Raw genomic sequence first — 26,780 nt, 5'->3', positions numbered from 1 at the left:
GCCTGATTTACAAACAGCTCATTCTGTTTGTAGAGCAGGGTAGGGCTATTTGCTGAGGCATCAGCTGCTGCTGGGTATTTGAGAAGTCACTGCAAGGGAGCCAGACCAGGGAGAGCAAACTGATGGGACAACATCATTTTATTCTGTACATTTACATACAAAGTTCTTCTCAGTAGGTACAACAGATGTAACATCATGCAGACATTTAGCTTGTAAGACTGTTTTCAGTACTTGATTTAAGCTTGTGCTATGAGGAAGCACCACCAGACTATTCATGATCGAAACATACAGTAACACGATTCTTTAAAACTTCATCAGAAACTGAAATGGGGAGGGAGATCTCGCCCACTAGACAAAACACACCGTACTCCTTTCCCAAAACATTTTACACAACACATTTAAAATGAGGTTTGTAATTTCATTTTTTTCTTAAAAAATAAAATAAAAAACAGTTACAGTGAGGGAGGTCATCCCCCCACTCAATAGTGTTGTCTTATGTGCCAGCTACAGGCGCAACCTGACTTGACATTCACAGAGTTCAGTTAATGGCACTTCTGCTTCCAATTTGGTGACCAATAAAGTGTTTGTCTCCAGCAAGTGGCAACAGTTAAGTAAAATACTTCCACTAAAAAGGACGACAACAAAAAAAAGCCTGCTCAGTGAAATCCCAAAAGTAAATCACACAACCCCCTTTCAGAGTGGCCACAAAGCACTTGCAAACAGGTGTTACCTGTTTGCAGTGTGTCTGGCAACAAAAGCAGTACTGAAATCTTACAAGGGGGACAAAACCCCCAAGATCAAGCATAATGTCACTTCACATTTTTGTTTGAACTTACAAAGATGGAGAAAGCCCTTAAATGGTAAACCCAAAGAAAAATCTACTGATGGGCTTAGAGGTTACTGAAGGTTCACAGAAAAAGGCCAAAAATGGACAAGACTGCTTTGGACTGCTTCCCCCGTTGTGGTGGCCAGAAAGAGCCACCTGAGAAAAGCCTTTCCTGGTGATGGCTGCAGAGGAGACATGGCCAAGGAGCCAATGGTGCAGCAGGCTGGGACCCCAGCAGAGAGCCCTGTCCTGCTGCAGGACTAGACAAGGCAGGGCAAGCATCCCCACGCTTCCTTTCTGCCCTGCTGCATCACCTGGTACTTGGCTCCTCCACACAAGATAGGTTTAGTGAAAGCTTTCCAACTCCGTGAGCATGTGTGGAAGAACATAATCATCACGGAAGTGTTTGTGTTTTCAGGAAAAGGAGCAAAACTAGAACTGCCAAGGCAAGAAGTTAGTTTTTGCTTTATTGTCGTGACAGAGGCAGAGGGCCAGACTGACTAGAGAAGCTGGGGCTCCCTTCATTGCAGATCAGTACTGACTACCTGGTTTCAAGCAAAAAAGCAGCAAATCAAATCAACTTCCTAAGATTTTTTCTTAACCAAAAAGAACCAACAAAAAAAATTTGCTGCATGTTCCTGTCACCTAATGTATTTACTATCTAAATGTTGATATGTTTAAAGAAGTATTCTTTTCCCTGTGCCTGTCTGTCATCGGAGAGCAACCACCAGAACAGGAAACGCTGAAGCGCTGTGGACAGCAGCAGTGAGCTCACCAGGAGCACTGGCAGTGCTGGAAGCAGCTGGGTTCACAGGCCTGGATGCTCTGTAAGAGCCGTACCGCACCTGGAGCACAGGGGCCACCAAGGAGACCATGAGGGAAGGAGCCACTGGCTCCACAGCACGATGGATGGCAGGGCACTGCTTTCTGCCTCTGTGCTTGCACCTTCTCCTCTCCCAGGCCCTTTCTCTCTTCCCTGAAGCCTTGTTTTGCTTCTTCAGCTTTTAGTTGTGAGCCCATTTCTTTCGTCCCCGAGTGTGTGTGGCTTGAAACAAGCACCTCGCATTGAAGGCAAAAGGTATTGCACAAATTTGGTGTGAATACTGCACGAGTGGGGAAGGGCTGGGTTCTTTCCTCAGGGGAACACAGACTGCAAAGGTCTCAGCACAGAACAAAAAGAAGCAGCCACACTCAAGCCTGACAATAAAACTCGAGTGTAAGGAAGATCAGGCTCTTGCTGTCACAGCAAGTTTAGCAAGGGTAAAAAAAACCAGTAGTGTAACTCTGGGTGAAACTACCATCAACTGGTCCAGTGTTTCTTACCAGGCTCAAGAAGAACCCAAATGTCTGCGTCATCCTCTGTAAAAATTAGCAGCTTTAGGACAACATTGTTACTCTGAACGAAACCGCCTCTGTTGCTTCTGCAGGTCTGCCTGTCCCCTTGCATCCGTCAGCGTCTGAGGCTGTGCTACCTTACCGCATGGCCTGCTGGGGAGCATGGATCTCTGATTTATTGGGAGCTGTAAGAGGACATTGGCAGCCTAATGGAGGATGGAAATTGTTAGGTACAGTAGTTAATCGACAATATATACAGCAAGGGAGGAAGGGGGAGGGAAGGTAGAGGAGGAGAATGCAAACGAGCACTTCTCCTGCCTATGAACGCAAGATGTACATCAAACAAAGTGGCAATCATACGGACAGTCAGTACAACATTGACATCCTGCTGCTCTGCTTGAACGTCTGCACTACCGAGCAATCACAAATGGATGGCCTGAGTGAGAAAGGAGAACAGGGAGGGAGAGAGGGGAGAGTTAACTACAATGCAAGAAAGTTGTTTACAGAGTCCTTGCATTGAACTAGATCCTCACGGTATTCTCTTGAGTGAGAACCAAAAGCCAATGGCCAAAGGAAACAATTTGGGGGCTGGAGGAGAGAAGTCAAGTGACCACTATCAAAGTGCCATCTGCACAGCAGGAGGTAAACTGGATGTTCACTTTGTGTAGAATTAATCAAATTTAAGTAAACTTTTTTTCCTGAACTAAAATCTTACAAGAGGAGTCAGGAAAGTGAAGAAATAAGGGTGAATTCATTGTATATTCTTGGGTCAGAACCAGAACACATCTCTAAAAGCCCAAGACAGCTCAGTAAGCCATTATTCACAGGCTATCAATTAATTCCTTTCCAACAGTAATTTAAGCAGTTTTCCCACTTAAATTAATAACCCAAGCCCTGGTTCTAAAAACACTTAAAACAATAAATACCAGGACACTCATTTCCCAGGAGCAGATATTCCAGCTATGCTGCCTTTTGGAATAAAGGTATAGATAATTTCCCATGCTCCTTGCTATTTATCACTGCTGATCCATGCTTTTTTCCTGGAGCAGTCAGAAATCCTGGGCCTCCTGATAATTATAACCATTCTAGACAAAACTCACTTTTGCATCATTAGTCAAATCATTTGCATCATCTACATTACAATTAAGGACCAGTGGCAACCACCTAAAATAGATCAATATATTCTTAAAACGCAGAAAACTGATTCTCATTGAAAAATCAGCTTGTTGGGGTAGGATTTTCTCCAATGCATTCAGTGAAAACAAAAAGGACTAATTTAGAAAGTAACTTTTAAGTGCACATGGGCTATAAAGACAAATATAAGCTGCCTAAAATGCAGTCAGAGTTTGAGTCACAACAGGTTTTGCTTTGCTTTTTCTTCTTTTTTTTTTTTAGTGTATACAAACACAGCAGGCAGTCTGGGCACTTGGACTTTCTAGACAGGCAGAAGAATGTTGCACAAGTCTAAGTTTAAGTCAATTCAACTTTGCAGTGAATCCCTCTTTCCTTTAAAGAAACACAAAAACAAAACAGAAAACAACACTCCCCCTCCCCCCATGGTTTCTTTCTTGGAATGGCTGCACCTCTTAAAAGATGGCTTCATTTTTGTGATCTATGAAGGGAAAAGGAAATAAAGTGCTTCTTGAGAATAAATCAAAATAAATATACATATTTAATGGCAGGAAAAAAAGAGTTCTGAAGGGCTACTGCCAGCCAGGTCTTTTCTCAAATGAGTCTTTTCCCCCAAATCTTTTCGAAAGTAATCTGCACAACTGTTGAAGATGCCAAAATTTGCTTTAGTAGCAGAGTTGAATTCCTTTAAGTCTGTGTCTGCTCCATCACTGGTTTGTAAAATCTGTGCAAAACACCTTTGCCCAAAGTGCAACTCCTCCTGCACAACAGCATCAAATAAAATACAAAAGGAAGAGAAGAAATATAAGAAGGGGAAATAAAATAATTAAAAAAAAAAAGGAGAAGGGAAAAAAATCCACCCAGTTACATCTACTTCATGCCGTTGGCAGTGGTGTTCTCCGAGATGCCGTCACTCACAGCTGCTGAGTCGTGGAGGCCAGAGTAATCCTTGAGTTCAGAGTTTGTCAGGAGCAGGGGCTGCTCGCCCTTCTTGTGCGGCAGCAGCGGCTGCCGGGTGTAGTGTTCCCCGTCTGGGATGTTCTCAGGCAGGTGCTGGTTCTTGCTCTCGGGCAGCAGCAGGATGCAGATGATGCAGATGAGTGTGCAGCAGGCGAAGATGACGTGGTGGAGGAAGTAACCTTTCTGGTTGTGCAGCTCCATGATGGGGGCGGTCAGGCGGCCGAAGCCCGCGCTGGCCAGCACCAGCCCCAGCCCGCCGCCCCTGCAAGCACAAGCACAGGGGGAAATAATCACACTCAGGTATCATTTCACACCCATTTAACTGCCCCACATAAGAAGAAGAGAGGCTTTACCATGTGGGTGTGTAGACAGCACTCTGAAGTACTCCCAGTTCCAAGTATTCCCACATTCAGTGAGGGAACACGAGATTTTGCTTAGCATGTCACCCTTCTTCACTTAGACCAGACACACCAAGGAGCAGTAAGCCCAGAAGTGAATTTTGGCTGCCTCTAAAGTATCTGGCACCACTCAGCAGTGGAGGCAGGAGATTAGACTTTACAATGCATTATACCAAACACTGACTGCTGGAATATTTTCTACATAAAATCATGTTATGGCTGGAACTTCTCAACACACTGGAGATGTAACAAAATGCACAATTTTCAGGGGAAAAAAAAGTGTGAAAATAGACTCATCTTCCTCCAGCTAGAGGCACAGAAGCTGCTTGTGAAAGGCCAGTCCAGTTCAGTGCTCTCTCCTGATGCTTGGCTATGCAAGCAAACTCTCTTGCAATTCCTTGTCTTGTTAATCAGCATCTCTCCAGAGCCTGGTGCGGGAGGCCTGGCACACCTCACAATCCTGGGGCTGTCTCTGCTGGGTATCCCCACACAGAAGTGGCACTGCAGGTGTTTCTTTGGGGCAGGCCATACCCTCCCGCTGTGACACGACTGAGGTCTCCTGCCAGCAGAGGATCGTCCTTAAATGACTTATTTTAACAAAATCTGTGAGAGTGGCAGCTCCTCCTTCATTTTCCAAAGACTGCTGCCTGCAGAGGGAGACCTCCCTGTGAGTTTAATCACTGGCATCCTCCTTCCCTACCAACCCTGTGAGGGCAGCACACTTCCTACACTTCCTCTGGGAGATGCCATTTATTCCCAAACCCTCTGCAGATCAGAGTGGTTCAGTTCCTGGCCCAATGCAGAACTGTACCTATCAACAACTGGCCCTTACAGAAGACGGCTTGCAGAAGGCAAATGGACTGCTTTATGTCAAATATTTGACATGAAACCAGTTTCCCTGACTATTAAGCATCCTGGAAATCACTGTACAAATAAACCTACAAATGCCAAATTCACCCAGCCAACCACAGTGTTAAAGCTAATCTTCACTCAATCCTTTCCAAAATCCACTGCTGCTCGCTTGACAGCTGAAGGACAGCAAACATGGGTTTCAAAAGATGCTCTTGGGACACTGACTGGATCAAAAATTCATATATGTATGTTCCAGTTCTTCAGACTCAGCAGAGCATCTTTCACAGACCACAGTGACTTCCCCAAATGCTGCAAAAGCCCTTATTAAAAACTTGCCAGCTTTCCGATGGCAATTTAGAAACCCAGCTGAATGCAACTATTGTGCAACTGGCCTCCCTGCAACTTCATTAATACACTCACACGAGTAATTGACACAACCCGTCCCAAATGCATGGCAGATCTCTCTCCAAGCTGGCTCTGGAGCAACAAAAGCCTGGCTCATTTACATCAGTGATTGCAATGGCTAAATTGTATCTCAACCCCCCTGAGAAGGACCTGAGGTGAGTTTTAAATGCTGCTGTGGAAGGACATCAAGCAAGCTGAAAGAAAACGGGAAAAGGCAACAACAAAGACGGCTCTGTCATTCATGGGTCAAGTGGCTTCAGATTTACGGGGGGGAAAAAAGTTTTTCCATATGATGTCAGTAATTAGAGTAGGCATTACTTTTTCCAGTGCCATCAAAACCTGGCAGAGGAAGGCTTGAAAGTGCATTTCAGTGTGTGTCTTAAAAGGGGTTTCTTTAAGGTTTAACTACACTGCAGACGTGAAATGTGAAGGGAAAAAAAAAAGAGAAAATTGAAAATACTCTCAGGAACTTTTTGTTGTTTCCGTGCACATCAGGAAAACAGCTATAGGATAAAAGAGGCAGCAAGCTCATGATTCACAATGTTTTTGCGGGTGACAAGGGGAAGCAGGTGGAAAAGAAAAGCATTCTGAGTGCTTTGGGGCATTGCTCCTCCTCAGCACAAGGAATTCCATGGCAGGGTCCAGCATCTGTACTTCAAACACTGTCCAGATGCAGAGTGGAGCCTGGAGAGGGAGTGTGAGGGCTGCTGGCACCCACAGTGATCCCAGCCCTCTCCCTTGCACCTCTGCCTGCCAGTGCCTGCTCTGGGGGTGGCTTTCCTATGGCATGGCCCCATGGATGACCAATCAGGACCACCTTCCCAAATCCTGCTCCCCCACTGACAATGGGGAGGGATGGTTTGCATGAGGTTTATGGTACTAATGTGGGCAAATCACAAAATTCAAAATTCTGTCCTCAGAAAGGTCCTGCTTGCTGATAGGGTAGAATTTCGTTGCTTGCTACCTCAGTGTTTTGCCAGAGAGCAGCAAGACATCCTCACTGACACTCTAAGGGAAGGGTCTTGTCCTTCTCAGCACTCCTCAGGAGAGCAGAGAATTGTTACTCCTGTCTTCAGACAGCCATGTCTGCATTGAGCAAATGGGTCAACACACAACATGGCTCAGAGTAAAAGTGAGCCAGAGAGATGCCCAGGCTAAAGGAGTCTTTGGGAGAGCATCTAGTCCAGCCTCCTGCACAAAGCAGCGCCAGCACTGAAATCAGACCAGGTTTTCCAGCTCAGCCACTTCTTAAAGTCAGTCCCTGAAAACCTCCTCAGCCTGTACATAAGGGATATTTTGTGCACTCAGTCCTAGGCCAGAGATTCAAGTAATACCCAGCACACCCTTGGCCTCATGGAGCAAGCATCACCTTTGAGAAGCCAGGTCCCAGTAAACAGCCCTGCATCCCAGTGTGTTGAGGAGTACATTCAGGGAAGGTAGCTGGGTGGGCAAGGTGTGGTGTCAGCTGCAGATTGAGCTCTGGGGGGTGGGACCCCAAAAGGAGAGGCTGTGACCTGGTGCAGAGCCTCTGTGTGAACGTGACTGAGCCAAGTGGCTCCTGGGTGGTCAGAAAGGAAAGATTCCTCAACAACTGGAAATTTAGCTTGAGGCAGCTATTGATGGGAAAAAACCCTAATTCAGCCATCACTGCCCATTCTTTGGCTATGTGGGCACAAAAGTAGGACATTGAGAGAAAAAGCCAAAACCTTCTTCCACTTGATAGTAACTGAGAATGTGGAGGATGAGGAGAGGACATGCTGTATTTTGTTCAGCCTATTCCCATTTAGTAGACATGCAGGCTGTAGTGGTGGGAAGATTATTCCATGTGGATTATCAGTGACACTTGGTGTTTTCATTCAGCATTTGCATGGAGGTCTGCACTGAAGTCCCAGGTACAAAGAGGGGTAGCTCCTGATGAAGCCCCCCTGCCTACTGCCAGGAGACTGGGGGGCAGTGCACAGATCCCGAGGACCCCCCTGTGACACTACAGTGTGGAATGTTCATGTTGCTGAGCACGTGTCACCTTTTGGTGATGAAGGTCTGGCTTGTTCTCCTCCTGGAACTGTTCATCTGAACACCAGAGCAGCAGAAATGGGTGGGCTGCTGTGGGTTTGCTCTCATGCCACTGCTACCCCAGGTAATGGCAGTGCTATTTTCCACTCTCAGGGATTTGCAGACAATGGATTTGATCAGGAAAACCCCAGAGACAGCCTCAGTGCTCTCTTTGCCTTCCTTTTCCTTAAGGTTCCTTGAGATCCAACCAAAAGCATGTTAGTATCATACAATGGTTTGGGTTGGAAGGGACCTTAAAAATCATTTAGTTCCAACTCCCAAAGGGCATCCAGGGTGGCATTTTGGAAAGCAGGTTATGAGGGAGTAGCCAGATCCCAGCAAAAGGCAAGACAGAAGGCACCTTAAGCACACCTCTGCATGAGACAGGTTTATGCACTGTCCTGAGTTACACCTCCTAATTACAATCCTGAGGGGATCTTATTGTGGTGGTAGGATCACAGAGCAGTGCAGAGTGTCATAATTTATACAAATGAACAGGGACCCTGAGGCATATCTAGCTGTTGTCACTCGCCTGGTGTCACCCAGCAGAGTCAGGGGAAGCAGAATTTTGGCTCCCAGCCAGGATTTTGTCTCCCTCCCTGCAGGAACATAAGTGATTTAAGGGAAAAAAGCTTGCTAAGTTCAGACTGCACATCTGACCCTACTTGGCAGATTCTCTTCTGGCTGACATGGTCAATTCCTTATCTGTGTGTCTTTCAAACAGAGTCAAGGAGAAAATTAAAAAGGCATAAAAACACCAAACTGATTGACACACACATAAATAAATAGCTGTTAGTGTTTCAGGCTGCTGTATATTCTCACTCCTCACACTGCCTTTTCCTGTGGAATTCATGTTATCCATAAAATACATTCACAAATTTAGATAGCCTGAAAAAAAAGATGACAGAGCAAGGGGACTCTGGCTACTCAGATGACAGTTTTGCAATAATACTTCTGCAAAGTAGTTGAAAAGGCATATAATTTGGAGGGGACAAAAAAGAAGTATCCTCTTTCCTCCACTCTCTCTCTCTCCCACCCATATGACCTACATTCCTGGGAAATTCAGTGAAATCAGAGCAAACTCCTGAATTGCTGTGGCATTGCTGAAAGCATAATCCAGAACACAGAAGCACAGCCTTTGTGCTGTGAGAGGTAACAGTGCATGTACAAAATGATACAAACCCCTGACCATACAAAGATGTGTTATGGGAAACTCTCCAACAAAGATAATTTGTCTGATTTCTCCTATTTCCCAGGATGAAAGTGCTCCTCTTTAGAAAAACTTTGAGCCTCTGCTAAGATAGGTCTGATTGTGAAGAGAAAGACAGCTTGGTCTGCAATAAAGGCAGAGAGGCAGGCTTGCAGAGGACCTCTATGCACCAAAAGCATTTACACCACATGTCTCAACACCTTCCTTCCACTGAAGCACCCCTGCAGCTGTCCTGGTTAACATGCCCTATGCAGGCAGGGATTGCTGGCACCTCTGCACAGTCATGGAATTCCTCCTTTAATATCAGGATGCAGATTCACCTGATTGCTGCTTGAACAAATCCCGCCGAGTTAGTGAAGCAATGACAATGCTCAACCACACAAACTGCTTCAGCTGAGTATTTAAAACCCTACCAAGCCGCAATTCACGTGCTGCCAGGCCTGCTGATCATCACCACGACGGGACACAAGGTGGAGCCATGGGAAACAAAGCCTCTCTATACACAGGCAGGCATTTACTTGCACAGACTGACTGCAGCCACTGCAAAAAGCAGCCCCAAGCTGCTGTCAGGTCACCAATTACGTGGGGCTTCCCCTCCCATACAATGTGTTAAGTTACACAGCCCATTATCAATTAAATAAGGATAATTTTTCCCCATGTTTTGAGTGGGGCTCCAAAGTCTCACCTGATTACTGTGGGTGTGATTTCAGCACAGAAGAACACGCTGAGGCTTCCAACAGCATGCGAAGAGAACATACCCACGATGGAAAATGCAACAGAGAATTTGTCTTTGACACTGTCACTCATACCTGGCAAGACAAGTGCGTTCACAAAAAGTAAGAATGAGGTCAAACTTCTAAGGAAGAAAACAATCAATGAAGCTTATATTACTCTTCTCCCTCAACAGGAATACGAGTAATTTTGTAACACTAATTTAAAACTGGTATTTGTAAAATCCATTCCCCAAGCAGCTGAGATACAAACACATGAAAAAACCCCATAATGTCATGCCAAAAAATGGCAATGATCTCTGATTTTTTTATGCTCAGATGCCACAGAAAAGGTAAAACTCATGAAAAAACAAACTCTTAGGCCAATCTTTTAGGCACCAGCCTCTTCCCTCTCATGTTTGACAGACAAGTGGACATAGGCAGTGTTCCTCAAGCTGCTAAAGTGGGGCTTGGGCACTGGAGAGGCTTCCAGGACAAGAGAGGAAAGAACTAGAAGTGCTGCTATCTCTGTGCTAAGCCTCTGCATGTGATCAGTCTGCAGCCTCTGTTGTAACTCCCAGCTTGACAACTGTGGGCGAGAACAGCCGATGCCAAGGACGGCGAGGCACTCCTTAAGCCAGGGCTGTTTGCTCAACCCTTTCACAGCTGGGTGGCAGCAAGGTTTCCAGGGACAAACAGTGTCTATCAAGCACTTGCAGAAACCCCAGTAAATCTAAACAAAGCTCAAGGAAACTGCCTCTGGCCATGATGACAGCACAGCTCTCACTGGATCCCTGCTCACCATCTCCTGTGGGCAGGGCTGGCATGTCTGACCAGGACTGCACAAGCTCCTGTGGCCTGTCCTGGCCAGCAAGGAGGCCACATCACTCACAGACACCATTGCACCATACAAGGGTGCACATCATACCTGACAGAAGCACTGAGAAAAGGACTGGAACTTTGCAGCCAGTGCTCCCTCACCGTTCTACACACATGTCCAAAGCCCAGCCTGAAGAAAGAGCTGCTTTGTGCAGTCCCAAGCAGGCACACTGTCTGGTTTGGATCCAGTGAAAATTAACACCTGCTTTTGTTCCTGCTGAACGTATCAGCTGTCAGGAGAGCAAAAGGTATTTGGGAGCTCTTTGGTTACATCTTCTGAAACATGGTACAGCCTGCTCAGGGCTATACTCTTTCTGCAATGCATTTCAAATCTGGGAGAGAGAGCAAATTCTGCCAGCTGATGAGGATGTGGGCACAGCACCACGCAAACCATGGGTCTCTGGCCACTCTTGCATAGCAGGAGAGGCTACACCACTGATCCCCTCAGGGAATCATGGCTGCTCAGCAGAGACTTTGGAAAAACTGGGCAAGGACAGGTCCATCAAATCTGATACACAAAGGTACATTCTGTTCCCCTGTAGCTTGTAACTGCATTGCTCCTATAGTACCTCATCTTGGGAAAGCATTTTTTAAGGTGTTTAATTCCCCTTATTTAAAGAGTCCTTAAGGTGTTATAGTCCCCTTTTCTTTTCTGGGGAAAAAAAAAGAAAATCTGAGATTCTTGAACTGTGAATGTTGCATTTCAGAAGGAGACTTTCTGAGAAAGCCTTACCCTGTATGTCAGACCTTGGGGGACCTCTGCACCCTCTCTTGACATGCAGCCTATGTGGAGGGGATGCTAAGCAAAGAGGCTGAGCACAGATGAGCAGGCCTGCCTGTCAGTGGGGTCTCAAGGCACTGCACAGAAGTGACTGACTTCACCCCTGCACCCCTTTGTGGCAGCAGCTCTGCTCTGGGTGCTGTGGCTGAGGCCTTTTGGATCTACCTGTTCCTGGGGGAGTGCTCCCCACATGATGCAGATTTGTCTGTAAATCATACCTGAGTCTGGAAGTTGACTGTATTTTCCAATCACTGGATCCAACACCATGGAAGTCAGAGAAAGATAAAAAAGAGAAAGGGAGAGGAAAAAAGAACATACAGTGTTTATATGTTTATTTATCTGGAAAAAAGAAGGGTAAATCCCACATGCCAACCTAGCCCCACCCTCTGACTCCCAATTCTTTCCCATGCCAAAACCTTTACTTCTTTCCCTGGCCACCAGACAGGACATGCTTTTTCCAGGCACATCTCAGCTGGAGGACAGCATGCTAATGAGACAGTGATAACAAACCAGCAGTAAAGCATATTTAAAAGCCCCAGAATTACCACTGGGATTAACACAAAGGCCTCTTTGTTGCTAATGAAGGGGGAGGAGAGAAAATGCCCTCCTGCTGCAACCCTGAGGAAATGGCCAATAGAAGCTTAGAAGAAGGTTAGAGAGCAAATTCTGGGCATCAGTGCTGTCAGACTGGTGGGAGACCTATTCCTCTCCAAAACCATGAGCTGATGGTCCATGTGTCACACTAACCACACAGGAGCACATGGCAGCACTGGGCAGCAAGGGGAAGGGCATCAGCACAAGCTGGGCACAGCTCTGCTGGTTGTCTCCCTGGTGATTCTGTGACTTCCCAGGTGACACTCCAGAGCTCAGAGGAGGGGTCAAACAAGGAGAGCTTCAAGGTCTGCTGCAGGTTTGTAGCTGGTGGAGAATACCCCCCTCCCTCTCTCTCTCTCACCATTCTCAAATACTGTTTTAATTTTCTGATTACACCAAAATAATGCTAAATTAAAACATGCAAGATGCTGTGACAGATTTCCTAATAAACAGGGTCACTGCTTCTCTCCAAGCAATGTCTAGTTCTTCTGAGGAAGAGGTGGCATGGTCAAGAGTGGGGAGAGCTGCTTTGAAGTTTGAGGCTGCCTTTCCCTCCTCTTCTCACAAAGAAAAGAGTGGAGTCAGAAATGCTGACAAGGGCACTGCATTGAGAGTGCCAGTGCAGCACAAAGCACCTAAAGCCATGCCTGATCTTAGTTCTGGCAACTTGGCTCAAAAAACCACCTGAACCCGTTATGGAAAAGGTTGTAATGAGTCCTACAGGGTGTTGCCTCCCACCTCTCTCATAAATTTATTTTGAAAAAGTGCAATCAGATTTTTGTGGCTCTGGAGCAGACTAAGGGCTCTGACACACCGTCTCTCAACTAAGCAAGAGAATGTTTATTGCCTTCACAGCCTCAACAAACATCTCCCATCCTTAAAACAAAAATTAAAATGGCAAAATTCAGTGTAGAGAGACCCTGATGGACACCCTCGGAAGAACATGGAGTTTTGGGATGTTGCACACATGCACAGTGAATCTGCATGTGAATGGTCTCAGTCCATCAACAGACATGGTGAGGTGCAGCCATGGGGCTTCTCCCACTCTCAGCTGGGATTGCTGGACATGGTAAATATGTGCTCAAGGGGAATGTAAACATAAGTGCCAAGCTGGGAGCAAACACACATGATGCTAGAGTTTCCTCCATGTCATCAAAGAGGTTCCCTGTTTCCCTCCTACACTCCCACAAATAACTTGTTTGCTGAAGGCGAACTAGTAAATGCCTCCAGGAAACAGTCTGTAAATATGAACAATTCCTGTTGGCTTGGAGCTGCCCTCAGTATGCAAGAATGTGAAAGCTTTCCATCCTCAATGCAAAAAACTCTTTCTTATTAAGGCCCTCAATTATTTCTAAACTTAGAAATTAAAACCAGCAATAGCTGGTGTTCTGGCGTTCATCTCACATCCAGTTTGTCCAAAGTATGTCTCAACCCTCTTCCCCCTTCCTTGGGGTGGGGTTTTATGGGACAGGGGTCTAATGACTGGACACTGCGAGAGTGGCAAAGCATATCTCACATTCCCTCTGCTTCACCACCTCTCTGATTCATCAAGTTTAATCTCCTCAACCAACAAAAAATGAAGAGAATGAAATAAAGTTGAAAAAGGAAAGGGAATATTTCTATAGCAGTTTTAATAGCTGAAGCAGCTCAAAAGGGCCACACAAAAGTTACTGCCTGCAAAGGAAGAGGTGTGACACTCACTTTTTACATGAACAACCATTTGATATGCTGTGTCACTTTCCAAAATCATGTATATACATTCATATGGACTATATGTACACAGTGTGTTAAATGCAGGGTCTTTCAGCTGCATGATTTTCTTTTTATTACTTGTTCATAGCAAGATGCTAAGAGCAGGCAGAGGACATACACCTACTGCTTTGATTTCTGCAGGGTTTAGAGGCCAAGCAAACTTGAGTGGGAAAGTTTTCCCAATCTTGATACAGCTCTTTCCCTGGTGGATGTTTCACTAAAATAAAATTGAAAGCGTTTCTTGTTTCTTTGCTTGTTTTCTTGGTGACTACCCTGGATACAGCACCAAAGCTCAATAAGCTTCACCATGGGAATCATCCAGAATACAATGCCTTTTGTTAATGAGCCTGAGAAACAAGTGTTTGGGGAAACCTTCAAACAAACTCAGATTCTAAAACTATGCAGGTGTATCACATGAAAAATCTGGGTCAGGCAAAGGAAATGCCAGTATTTCCTGGTCCCTTATTTGCATGTCAAGCTTGTGTGGTCCTGAAAAGCTCTCATCTCCAACTTACAGTTGAGAAGGCCCAGCTGCAGAAGTGATGCCAGAGCTGTAAGTATCATGAAGAGCAGGAGTCCTCCTCTCCTGCCCAGAAAGCCGACCACGGGGCACATGGCCAGGCAGGATGCCAGCGCAATCCCGGCCATGGTGTAATAGTCCGCGTAGAAGTTGTGGGTAATCGCCATCTTCGCTTCGTGCCCCATCATACTTTTTGCAAAACAGTGGTGTATGCCATAACCAGTCAACCTGGGGGAAACAGGAGAGGGCAAGAGAGACCATTGCTGAGAGGGCAGAACACACTCTGCAGTGTTATTCAGTGTGGGGAGGCATTAATGCAGGAGTATAACACCTTAAGTTAAGAAGCTTATCTCTAGGTGCTACTGTGAAAATAAGCACTGATAAAAAGAAGCAAAAGAAAAAAATCTCCATTCAACCAAATATTTGCTGACTTTATTCATGTAACTGCTGCTCCTGTTATGATCAAGGCATGGGGAACTTTGGAAGAACTCCTAGTGCATGGTAGGTTTTCCCATTGTATTTGAGAAATCCCATTCCCAGAGGAGTACATCTCTCTGTTCCCAGTGTCCCTGCTGACAGCTACAGAGGCTGTCAAAACACCAAGAACACCCACCTGCCTGTGGCATTTGGTCATACTAAATACAAGCATTACACCTCACTTCCCAAGCTAGCCTGTTAAAACTGAAATCACCTGAGAAAGGAGTGTTTGAAGTTGTATGTACTGCAATGATTATTACAATTATGAAACAATAAGATCTAATTCAGTCTACACATTTATACCACCCTTCCTTGCAATGCATCTCCTCCTCTTTAAAAAAATTATTTGAGATGCCACTGATCAACATTTTACTATCACATTTCACACATCTTTCTCCTGTCTCACCCTGTGCCTCCAAAAATAGAAAAGAAAAAAAGGAAGAAAGAGAAGGGGGCTGAAGGTACAAAAGTCTGATGAGAAGCCCTAGCTTCACCCCTGATGTGGTACAAAATAGCAGCAGGCGTGCAACAGGAGAGGTCAATCCTCTCAACTGCACCCATCACAGCTCAAGTACCTCTGCCAGGAAGAACCTCCTGTCCCTGGCACTTATACAAGACAAATCTCATGGCACAAATTAACAGTGCCTGAGAGAGTGGGAGGCACAGATCCAGGTCTCAAAAAAGGAAAAAAAAAAGGCAGGTACATTACACTGACACACTTCCATACTTCTGAAGCTCAGGAATTTGAAATCCTGTCAGTATAATCTGGGTACCCAAATAAGCATAGAAACAGCTGTGGGGATATGCAGACCCTGAGTGCAGCATGACAGCCCAAGGCCTGAGGAGCTTTTCTTGCAAACATGTGAATTAATGCTCTAGTTCAAAACCCCACCCTCAATACCAAACACCTTGCCCCTGATAAAAACCTAATACAAGTGCTTCCTGTTACACAAAAATGACATTTGCTTTGAATAACTATAGATTATAGCTGACTCCTCCCGTAAGAGAAATATGAATCAGCAAAACAGTAGTAATAAAAAGGGCAGAGTTAATCAGCTTTTCTTCTGTCTTTCTATTCTATGCATATAAACACAGTTGCAGAAGTTGCTATTGAGACCATGACCTATAAAGTAAATTATTTAATCATTTGGACTTTGCTTTCCAGCCTGTTCCCTAAGAATTACTCTATTCTCTTCACTTGGTGAGCAGCTCAGAATAGTTACTTTTGAAACTAAACCCTTGTCTTCCTTAATTTCTTTTGTTCCCTGCAAAAGGTTCCTTCTCTGTGAACTAAAATTTTAGCACAGCCCTGTCTAACGGGAATAACAGAAGTAAAATTAAATATTTGTTTCCACTCCTTAAAAACAAACATGAAATCTATTTCCTCAGATGTACATCTGCTTCGTGCTCTGCTTGGATGCAAACAGCCTTCATGTGCTAATGCCAGAAATTATTTTTTGGACTGCCTAGATTTGATTTAAGGAATTTCCAAATATGCAAATTAATGTGGGTGAGTGAGGAGGGGAGAATTGCCCATGCAAACAGTTTTCACAAATAAATTTAACACTGTCTACCAAATGTACTTGGTGAGCCTAAGAGGAAAGCACTCTTTCAGAACAGAGGCAGTCCCTCACTGGTGGGTGGAAGGGAGACACAAAACTCATAAAACCAGAGTGGATTCTGCAGGAGACTGACCCCTGAAGTCTGTGTGCCTCTGAATGACTACTTGCCCAGCATGGGGGCTGTCCCCTCTGGGTGCTGACTGATCCATAAGCCTGCTAACAGCAGTGACAGCAGCAGAGTAGTGCCCCAAACTGAGGAAGATAAAGCCACGAGAGAGCTACATACTTTGAAACCTAGCAGAGAAAGGAGATTCCCAGCCTTCTCCAGCCCCACCTCCCATTTAAAAGAAAACCATGAAAAATTCAAATGGGCATTTTACAAGATGGAAAAATTAGAAAATGCACTGCTGGTGCCCTTCCAGAATTTGCAAGCCAATGTATTTCCTCTTTACAAGGTGTCAGTTCTGCACAGAAGATCCTAGAACCTGTAACTGGCAAAACTCTCAGGCTGATGCTTGTTTTTGCCCACATGAGCATGTCCAAACTGAAGCCTTAGGAGGTGAGCATCACATTGTCCTGTTGGAGACTGCACATTCTCCCTGTGACCCCCTGCACATAATTTGGGAGTGCTGAGGCACTTTGTAATCTGCCTTTGAAGACCCACCAAGCACAGCTGTTATACGAGGGAGCAACTTGTATTTACTGGCAAGCACCATCTTCCTCTGCACCACAGCCCTATCAGATGTAAACAACTTGAACCTGTACTCCCGGGGCATGAATGGTTTCCAAATTCCCACCTGGGATGCCAAGCAGATGCCTGCACGCATGAGCATCTATCAGCACGTGGCCACACCAGACCACTGGTGACAGCAACACAATTGAGGCATGGCACCCTAGAAGATACAGTTCTGCTGCCTGAAACAGCCACTGACCTCCTCCACGTTTGCCATAAAAAATACAGTTCCCTACAACAGTTGGTGTTTTTCCAGAATCATTTATCAGAGATGTTAGTGAAGGGTCCCACAGTAGGAAATAGTGGAGCTCCCTCATCACTTCCCATTGCTGCTCCAGTTCACTGACCACAGAGATATTTAAACAAAGAGATTGGACTTACGAGTTCACACACAACACTACGATGTTTTTCCACAGGTTCCTTGTTCCCACCACTTTAACAATGCAGACTTTCTTTGGTCTCCTGGTGATTTCCTTTTCCAGCTCTGAAACAAACCAAATCAGAATTATCATTTCACTGAGGAGAATGAGATGATTTACTTGTGAACTAAGATATTCTGGGGGATGTTCTGGAGAGCAGAACACCATTGATTACATTTACAGGAGCTATAAAAATGCCGAACTACCTGCCTAAAGTCCAGCACAGGTTCCTCCTTTTCTTCCAGGCTTCCCTTCATCTTCCTGGGGCAAAAGAACTAAGAACTCCATACTCCAAACTTCCTCCCAGTTAAAAATGTGTATGTAAAGTGGGAGCAGTATGGAGCTTGACCCCAACAAGCATGATAGCAAATTTCTTGAAGAACTTCAGGATTCTCCTAATTTTTAGAACCCTCCACAGGGAGGACTGCACTCATGCAGCTACAGGCTCTGCTCCCATTGTGCAATGCATACCTAAAAAGCCATGAAAAGGACTGGAGCTCTAACTCATTTTTCATGGGTCATCTTTTGAAGTTTCCTTGCAAGTTTCAGAATGTAGTGGCTAGGACATTATGTCAGCTCATCCATCTTCCACTCCACTCTCTTTTCAAATACTTAAATTTTTTTCTGATAGATGTCCTAAACATTAAGACATTTCCTTAAAGAAAAATCATTGGGCATCAGCAGCTGTGGTGTCTTTGCATTTCAGAACCAAAGTCCCACCATGTCCTCCCAGTTCTGGGCAGCTTCAAGTGAACTCTTCTTTGCAATGCTGAAATAATTCACAAGCCTTACAAATGCTGCCTCTGATACCCTTGTTGGCACGGGACAATAAAGAAGGGCACTGTTTATTTCCCAATTATCCTTAAGTTGGAGTTTGAACACCTACCTAAGTTTGCCAAAGCAGCCACTGTTTCCAAGCTACCGGATCAGTGGGCAACAAGTCCAATAAAAGCAGGAGAAGCTGTAGCTATAAAGAAGCATCACAAAAATAATGCCCACCAAGAGCACAGACTGGGTCTGTTTTCTGGGGTAAAGGCTTTCACTGCTGCTTTCCCTTTTTTTTTTTTTTTTTTCCCTGACTGTGTTTAAAGGCAGCAGCGTGGCCCTGTTGTGAAGGGTGCATGAGTTCTCTACGTGCATACGCAATGAGCTCGGGTGTCCTCAGCTGCCCACACTGGCCTGGCCTGCCCTGACCTCTGCCTTACTCTGCTGAATAGCAACTTCCTAAAGAGATGCAGGACAGGAGAAAATAAAACCAAGCTGGGGGGGAGGAGGGGTTAAAAAAAAAGCCACCTGAATTTACAAACGAAACAAAAACCACATTTGCCAGCTATTATTTGAAAAGTGCATGACAAAAATAATAAATCAAGCAAACACTATTTACATGCAAATACTCGATCTGTTAACTGCTCACAGGTCACTCCTGGTTTTTTCTCTAGAGTAATTACTGAGAAGGCTTCTGACAAAAGCAGCAAAGGGTATTTTACATTAGTGATTTTATTTAGGCAGAATATTGCTATACTACTTTCCTAACAACCTGATAATGGCCATTTCTCCCCAGAATCTATGCAGCATGAAGCACACAAAAGAAGGTGGAGCAAAGGAAAAAAATTAGTTAAATTAATATTTGTATTACAGAAGCTGTCCTCAGGCTCAACAATGGATTGGGACCATATTAAAATATAAGCAATAAAAAAATTGGAGCCTAATCTCAAAGAACAAGGCCAAAATAATTTTTGTAGCAAGATTCTAGGAAGGAATAAGTGGGAACAAAATAATTAAGAACAATTGAAGCAGTTAGATAAAACAAAATTTTAAAAGCCATGATTGAGCCCAGGCCAAACCTTCTGCAGCAACAAAAGTCAAAGCAAACACTAGAAGAAGCACAAGGGTTTTGAAAGGCTGTTGGTGAGTGTTTACTATTTCAGCTGAAGGGCAACAATAAAAATCACTACCCAAACAACACATATTGCACAGGTTTCAAAAGGGTTCACTCTCAAACTAAGAATGACCAGATCTGGCCTATAAAGTAAAACATCTCATCCTCTGCCAGCAGAAGGTACATATGCCATATTCTTCAGATTTTCTTAATCTGATAGGGATTTTTGTTAGTTTGTTTCTTGGAGAAATTTTTACTTTTTTATTTCAAGACAGAGAGTAGACTTGTAAATACGTGCTGTACTGGGCCACAGCTCAACAAAATCAACAGAAGCAATGATCAACTTGGCTATACTTTTCTTTGCAACCAAACATTATTTTGCCCTCCACTCCTGCTCTGTTCATACATTAGGTGTTCCTATAATCCATATGTTCTTTGTTTACTGTCATGCATCCTTCTCACCTGCACTCAGGCCCCCCTTTTAACCTTTCTCATAAATCAGTGCTTCTGAACTAGTTCCCACCAGTGTTTTTCACTGAGCTGCTGTTCTGCCCTCAAGTAAAGGCTCACTTGGTTATGTGAACTGTCAAACAGCTCCTGTGTCAGCTGCAGTGAGGATCACACATGACAGGGGAGCTCACCCCTTCTCTACCCTACTCATGCAGCAGTCTTTCTGCAGTGGACCCTTAATCTGCTTTCCTTGGGGTTATACTCCACGGACACATCACAGCATTATACAAAAAATGTCTTGATTCCAGATGTAACAGCATTACAAGCTAAAAAAAAAAAAAGGGGATGGAAAGGAGGAGGAAAAAAAAGGAAAAAAAAAAAGAGGGGAAAAAGAATCTGGTCTCAAACCTCACATCAAAGAGTGCAAGTAGAACCTTGCTTTTTATTGAGAGCCTTGTGACTCTACCAGCTATTTACGCCTCCATCCCTCTATGATGATGTTAAAACTCCAAATCTAAGTCACCTGTTTTAGATGAATGACTTGCCTCCAAGTCTCCAACACAATCCATCTTTCTGATGGCTTTCTCCCTCCTTTGCTTCTATGAATACTAGTGAGATATTCACCAAAATCCCCACTGCATTGCAAAATTAATGACCTGCAATAACCAAAATATCATTCTAATAAGAAAAAATGAGCTATGTGACTTGCAAAAAAGTCATCAAAGATAGAACTGGCTCTCATGTAAGTGACCTGCTGTCTTTGGAGGGAGCCTGCCTGCATGAAAGGAGCTGCTTCAATTGACTTTGACGAGCATCAGGAGAGTGGCAGCTCTCAGGCTGACTTCATATGTCAAAGTTAGGATATTAAAAGGCAAGCCAAAGCCTATTAAAGCCTCATGGAAGCAAACTATTTTCTTTCAGGACTAACACCAGGAAAACTCCCTGTACCCCCAGCTTACTCTTTGATTTTACACCAAAGTCACCTGTACAGAGAAATTAGCATTAAATGTTTCAGTTTTGATTTACCAAAAGGTAGAGTATGGAAAATAAGAATATTTCTATCCATTTGTTCAGAGGCCACTAATAAGTTTTCCCATACTCCAGAGCCCACACATACTCTAGGCTTCCTATTCAGGGACTCAGTAGGAAAATTGTCAACAAGCTAACTCTTTACATCTCAGTGGAAATTAGAACTATTCACTGGCAGACTTTAAAAGTCTCATGGGAAGGGGAACCCTACCAGCTCCCAGCTCGCAAAGCCGCTGAATTCTCAAGAGACCCTCTGCATTTCAGGACCACGCCTTTCAAAATCAGAAAGTATCTTTAGAGCCTTCAGATGAAGCCACTCATCTCTGCATCACTTGGCACAGACAAAACAGACAAAAGGCCAAATCAAGCCACAGAAAAATTATGTCCAAAATGACAAGTGTCCTGTGGTGATGAACTTTTGCTGGATTTTTCTGGCTGCTAAATGATACTGTCAGTAGCTCTTTGAACAAGAAAAAATCTATGGAAGCCGAGCACAGAGACTCAATCAATCCCTGGAGCATGACAGCCCTGCAGCAGGAGGTGGACCAGTCTGAAACACAGAGGTGAAGCAATCTATTCTCAGGCAGGCAGAGTTACTGGTACACAAGTTTATTTATACCTTCCAGGACTTTTGTCCAGCTCTCAAGACATATACAGAAATTATGAGGTAGGTAAAATACTGACTGATGGGGAGAGAGAGATAAGGGATAGAAAAATAGAAATCATAAGCGGATAGCAGGACATTAGTAGTGGGATGACTCATCTTATTTTAAAAAAAAATCTTGTTTAATAATCTGAGTGGGGAGCTTGGCAAAAACATCAGAAAGGTAGCAGTAAGGTCTGCTGGTGACAAAGTGAGGCACTACCTTACTGTCAAAGGTATGTACTATGCAAATGGGCCATTGGAGGAACTGGGTGAGCTCGACATCCAGCATGTGGCAAAAGCAAGTGAAAATACGAAATACAATGCAAAATTTTCAGTGATTAAGGGGAAATGTTCCTGGTGGAAGATAAGCAAAACCTGTGTTGTACTTCGTTATGTACTACTTGAACACAAGCGACTATATGGCACCAATTTAATGCAGCCATGAGGTATTTGCAATTCAGACAATGAAATACTGGAATTCTTTTACAGTTCTGGTCATCAATATTTGAGAAACTAAAGCTCCGGCAAGCCAGAATATTGTATTTATAAAAGGAGAGGAGACAGAGGAGAACTTCATCTCAGTACAGGAACAGGGCTGCTCTCTTCTCATATAGCATGAGAAAAAGAGATTTAAGATAGGCACAGACAGGAGCAAATGGGAAAGGGAAAAAAAGAACAAACCCAGACAGCAACAGTGTATTTGAATTGAATGCTAAAATGCACCTGCAGTACAAAGGAATATGGAGGCTGGAATGGCTTTCTAACCAAAGCACTGGACATAAATACTAACAACTCTTAAAATGAACCTCCTTTTGGGAGAGCAACTCTGTGACTCCAGGACTCTAACAGCTATGGACTGATTGCAATGATTTATTTGAATCCTCTATTTCTGATTACATTCAAAAAAGATTGAAAAGTCAGACATAAGGTTGCTGTTGCAATCTTCAATTCCTCATGTGCATTATGAGACAGCATTCAGATGATCACACATTAGTTTTTCCCCCAGAATGTTCACTGCAGTCATCCAAGGGGCAGGTATTAAAGACATCTCTGACTTTCCCATTCAACATGTACCCCTCAGCCTCATTAGCCAAACTTCCCAGTGAGTACAAAAAATAACAGATTTCCTTAGAGACATTCCTACAGTGCTGTCAGAATATATATGTACTTCATAAATGCAAATCTCTACCACCTTCTTGTAAGAGTAACAGCAAAGATTACTCCTGTTTGGAAGCAGGGAGATAAAATAGAGAGAACTTGTGTCCATAATGAGAAAAAATCATGCAGCAATACTCCTTGTAGGTGTTGATATAAATGCTCCCATCTTTCTGCAAATCAAGCCCCAGAATTACACGCTAGAGACAGACACTGAAGAAATTGTGATTAGTGACAGCACTGAAAGGGTCTGATTCCAGGGAAATCTCCATCACTGTACAAGAACATCCCTGGCAGACCCAGAGAATGAGTACAGCTCTTCAGGAGGTATTCAGCTTCATTTCCCCAACACTGTCCTTTTTCCTTCTGCAAGCCTCTGCCTCATTCACTACACACCTTCCAAATTCTGCAACAAATGAGGAACAGACAACAGCTTCATTCCCACATCATCGTCCATCCTATGCACTGATTCGTCCATCCTATGCCCTGTGGAAAAAATAGGTTGTAATCATGTTATTAAAGGCTGTATCATCATGCCTTCATGCCAGGAGGCCAAGCAGGGGTTGCCCAGGCAACCTGACTTCTTGCATTTCGCAGAGCATGATTTGTCAATGCTTTCTAGCATCACCAGTATTAAAAAAAACCCAACAACAACACAAAGAGAACCTCCAATGTCCTTGTGTGGAGCTGTGGCCATCGGAGATTGCAGGTACCCACACATGCATTGCTGCTCTCTGTTGTGGGAGCTATGGAGGGAACCTCAGCAAGCTGAGCAAGCAAGTTGGGCAGCAGGGAGGGGTGAAGCAAATATTTTAGGAGTGGATTTTGCAAAAGAAGAGTTCTAAGAATGAATCCTTGGGCTTGACAGCTTGCTCTGGAAGGAGGGGGAAGCATATGATTGCAGCCCCTTTGGTCTCCATGCTCTGGCTCTCCTCTGTTCTTCCTCTACAGAATGCTCTTCCTCCATTGCTTTGCCCCAGTGCCTTGTTGCCCTTGCCTCTCTAAGTCCCCTCCAACTATCTTTATTCTTTGGTCCCACATTTTTAAAGTGTCTTATTTCCTCTCTTCTCTGGCCACTGGTCCCCTCTTACTGCTCTCCACTTCCACCTGGTTCTTGAGGTCTCCCTCCTACCCTTCACATCCACATACAGACTCACCAGTCCTCTCCCCTCTGGTGCCCGTGGGCTGGGGAAATGCCAGCAGCACCAGGGCTTGCTGCCAGCCCTCTGCACATGGTTCCTGGCCTGTAAAGCTGGCTGCTCTGGGAGCATAGGTAGCCCCATGCACAAAGAGCCAGTGTGCCAGCGGGGCACAAATCAACACGCTGGAGTGCAGCCAGCAGAGGTCTCAACTAGTGAGAAAGAGTCATTCAAATTGAATGGAGGCTGACAGCCCCCTCTTCCTTCTCTTTTTTTTTTTTCCTTTAAATTTCCTAGCATATTTGGCTTTTCCCAGTGGCATCAAAAGGCACATTCTCAGTAGGCACATTCTCACCCTTTTCCTCCTGAACCCTCCAAAACCTGGTACTGTCAGACATCACTGCTACCTTTGCTAAGGATACAGTCAAGACATGCATGGGCTCTCCTCTTCCATTACTGTAGACCCAGCCAGTAGAAGAGGACCTAACTGACTAGTTTTGCTCTTGTTAATCACTGTCATGTACAGCACACCCTGAAAGAGTTACTCAAACTCCACAACAGCTACTGGATAACAGGGGCCCAACAGGAGAAACCCAAACCCTCCTGAAACTGATTTAACATATAAGAGAACAACAGAAATCACTGGCTGGGTATTTTTTTTTAAATTTTGAGATAGAAATGTCTGTGGCTGACACACAGCCTTCAAGCAGCATCTTGAACTGTTTTAACTACATTTCCCACATTTACCTGACCACCCTCTGGGAGTTGCATGGAGCAATTAATCTGGTAAAGGAGGACATCTGGCAGGTTTGTACTTCACTATCACATGGAATCACCTATATTATGAAACCAGGAAACTTGCTTTTCTTCTCCAGCTAATGCACTCTTCATCTATCACAAGCTTTAAACCAGTTGTGCAGAGATGGGTGTGATGGTCTAAGAATATGAGTAAAGCTTTGTAGGGAAATAGACTGACTTTCAGACATAAGGCATTTTCACCTTTCCCTCTGCTATTTAGCCAGTGGAAAAGGAAAATGCATATAATTACTTAGATTCAAGCCTCATGCTTAAGAAAAAAATATACATAGCAAAACAAAACAGAAAAATAGCTTATGTTTAAAGAAAAGTGATGGCAGCATGTTGTTCAGCAGCAAGAAAGGTGAGAGAGAATTGATTTTTTTTCTTCAAAGGGAAACTCCCTGAAAACCACAGCTTTCCTAACTGCAATCCACACACATACACACACAGAGCACTCATCACCACCTACCCCTGCATCTTCTCCATGTTGTGTCCCGCATGCTGAAGTACCTACATCTCTTTGGCTGCTTTACCTTTGCTGTTCACCTCTGGTGATTACATCAATACTATTTCTCTAAGCTTAGAAGGGAATTTTGGGAAGGAACAGCTATAACCTCTCTGCCCACAGGAGCACCACCGGTTTGTGTTTCCATCCAGAGACGAGGAAAAAGGGAGCTTTGTTTTTTCAAAGCTGTTTCATGTTAAGGAACACCTGAAATGTCTCCCCACACAGGGGAAGCCAAAGAGAGCTGCCCAGGGGTGGGTTTCCATGGAAGCACCACGTGTGACACTTGGGTAGCTGCTGATACAGCAGTGTCTCCAGTGGAGTATTTCCCAGGACACCCAAACACAGCAGGGCTGGGTGCTGGTGCAGCCAAGGTCAGCTTGCAGCAGACAATCTGTTCCAGGCAACAAACAGACCCTGCAAACCCACACAAGGAAGAGAATGCATTCCATAAAAATAATGAAAGCCACCTAAAGTGTAACACACCTTTAAAAGGTGTAAGGTTATGGTTGATGCTTTCCAATTACCCTGAACACTCTTTTCTCCTGTTTTTTAAACAATCTTCATACTTCCTTATAATTTATGACACTAAGGTCAAAATGACTGCCCCACAGCTGCACTGAATTGTATGTTTGCCTCTCGTTCTACAGGGAAACAAGGAAGAGATGGTGAAGTTTCTGGAGAAACTGGTAGTGAAAAACCTGTACTGAATTAATGTTATCAAAATATTTAATTTGCTCATGATTGAAGCTGACTTTTTTGAAACATATGTCAACAAAATTCAGCAAACCTGTTTTAAAAATGACATTTCAATACACAGTTGAATAAAAATAATTTCCTTGATGATGAATCTTAAAAATAGATTTAAACTTTTGTTTCTAAAAGAGGGCAAAGCTTAAAGCCAAATGGTGAAATTTTGAGTCAAAACATACCAGGGTAATTTAACCAGGTCTAATTCACCTACGTTTCGTAAGCATTAAAGAAGAAAACGCAACCACATAAACCCAAAAATCTCATTATAAAGGCAAATTATTCCTGCCCAAAATGACAAGGTACACCAAGCACTCTAAAATAAAGCCACTTAAAGCTGCTGAGGAAAAAGGTCCCTTTATGCAACCAATATCAGCCCTGGGACAGGCTACTGAAGATAAGGGCAATGTAAATTTACAACACTCTAGACTGCTATCAACACCTCTTGTCTCACTTTAATTTGTTTCCTATGTAAGCACACTCCCACTCCATCTTGCTGGTGGGCATTGCCCATCAGCTGCCCACCCTCATTTTCTCCTGGCAGGGGTTGTTATGGCAGCTGATGGACCTTTCAGCTGCAGCTGGATCACTGTCTGGACTTTTAGTTCTTGTCTTTGGAGACATCTCCCAGGAGAGCACTGGCAACCACTCCAACCCAAAGGACTGTCAAAAACAGCAGATAAAATTTTGCTTCCTTTCCCCCCTGCCCCACCTGACACATGGGCCACCTCCCCATGGAGCAGAGGCCCTACAGATGGTTAGTGGCACTCACACTACAGGCAGTGTAGCCAATGGATGAGCTAAAGCCTTCAGAAGGCAGCGGAAATGGTGTA

At 44.3% G+C, this 26,780-nt stretch overlaps 1 protein-coding gene across 2 annotated transcripts in view; it reads right to left on the bottom strand.

Annotated features, from left to right (window-relative positions):
* Window positions 1–120: 120 nt before the first annotated feature.
* SLC22A23 (solute carrier family 22 member 23) overlaps window positions 121–26,780 on the bottom strand; it is a 109,477-nt gene continuing 82,817 nt past the window's right edge. Inside the window, exons 6-11 of one of the 2 annotated variants that reach the window (XM_030965690.1) lie at window positions 23,152–23,241; window positions 17,559–17,661; window positions 14,401–14,633; window positions 11,758–11,790; window positions 9,855–9,978; window positions 121–4,514 (exon numbers count right to left, since the gene is read on the bottom strand). In XM_030965690.1, coding sequence (XP_030821550.1) covers window positions 4,163–4,514; window positions 9,855–9,978; window positions 11,758–11,790; window positions 14,401–14,633; window positions 17,559–17,661; window positions 23,152–23,241 — 935 coding nt within the window. In that variant the 3' untranslated portion in view covers window positions 121–4,162. The remainder of the gene's footprint in view (window positions 4,515–9,854; window positions 9,979–11,757; window positions 11,791–14,400; window positions 14,634–17,558; window positions 17,662–23,151; window positions 23,242–26,780) is intronic. The other variant, XM_030965699.1, reaches the window with a different exon arrangement.

Source organism: Camarhynchus parvulus, chromosome 2 (assembly GCF_901933205.1).
Source record: "Camarhynchus parvulus chromosome 2, STF_HiC, whole genome shotgun sequence".
Classification (NCBI taxonomy): domain Eukaryota; kingdom Metazoa; phylum Chordata; class Aves; order Passeriformes; family Thraupidae; genus Camarhynchus; species Camarhynchus parvulus.
This window is presented reverse-complemented; position numbering and strand designations above follow the sequence as displayed.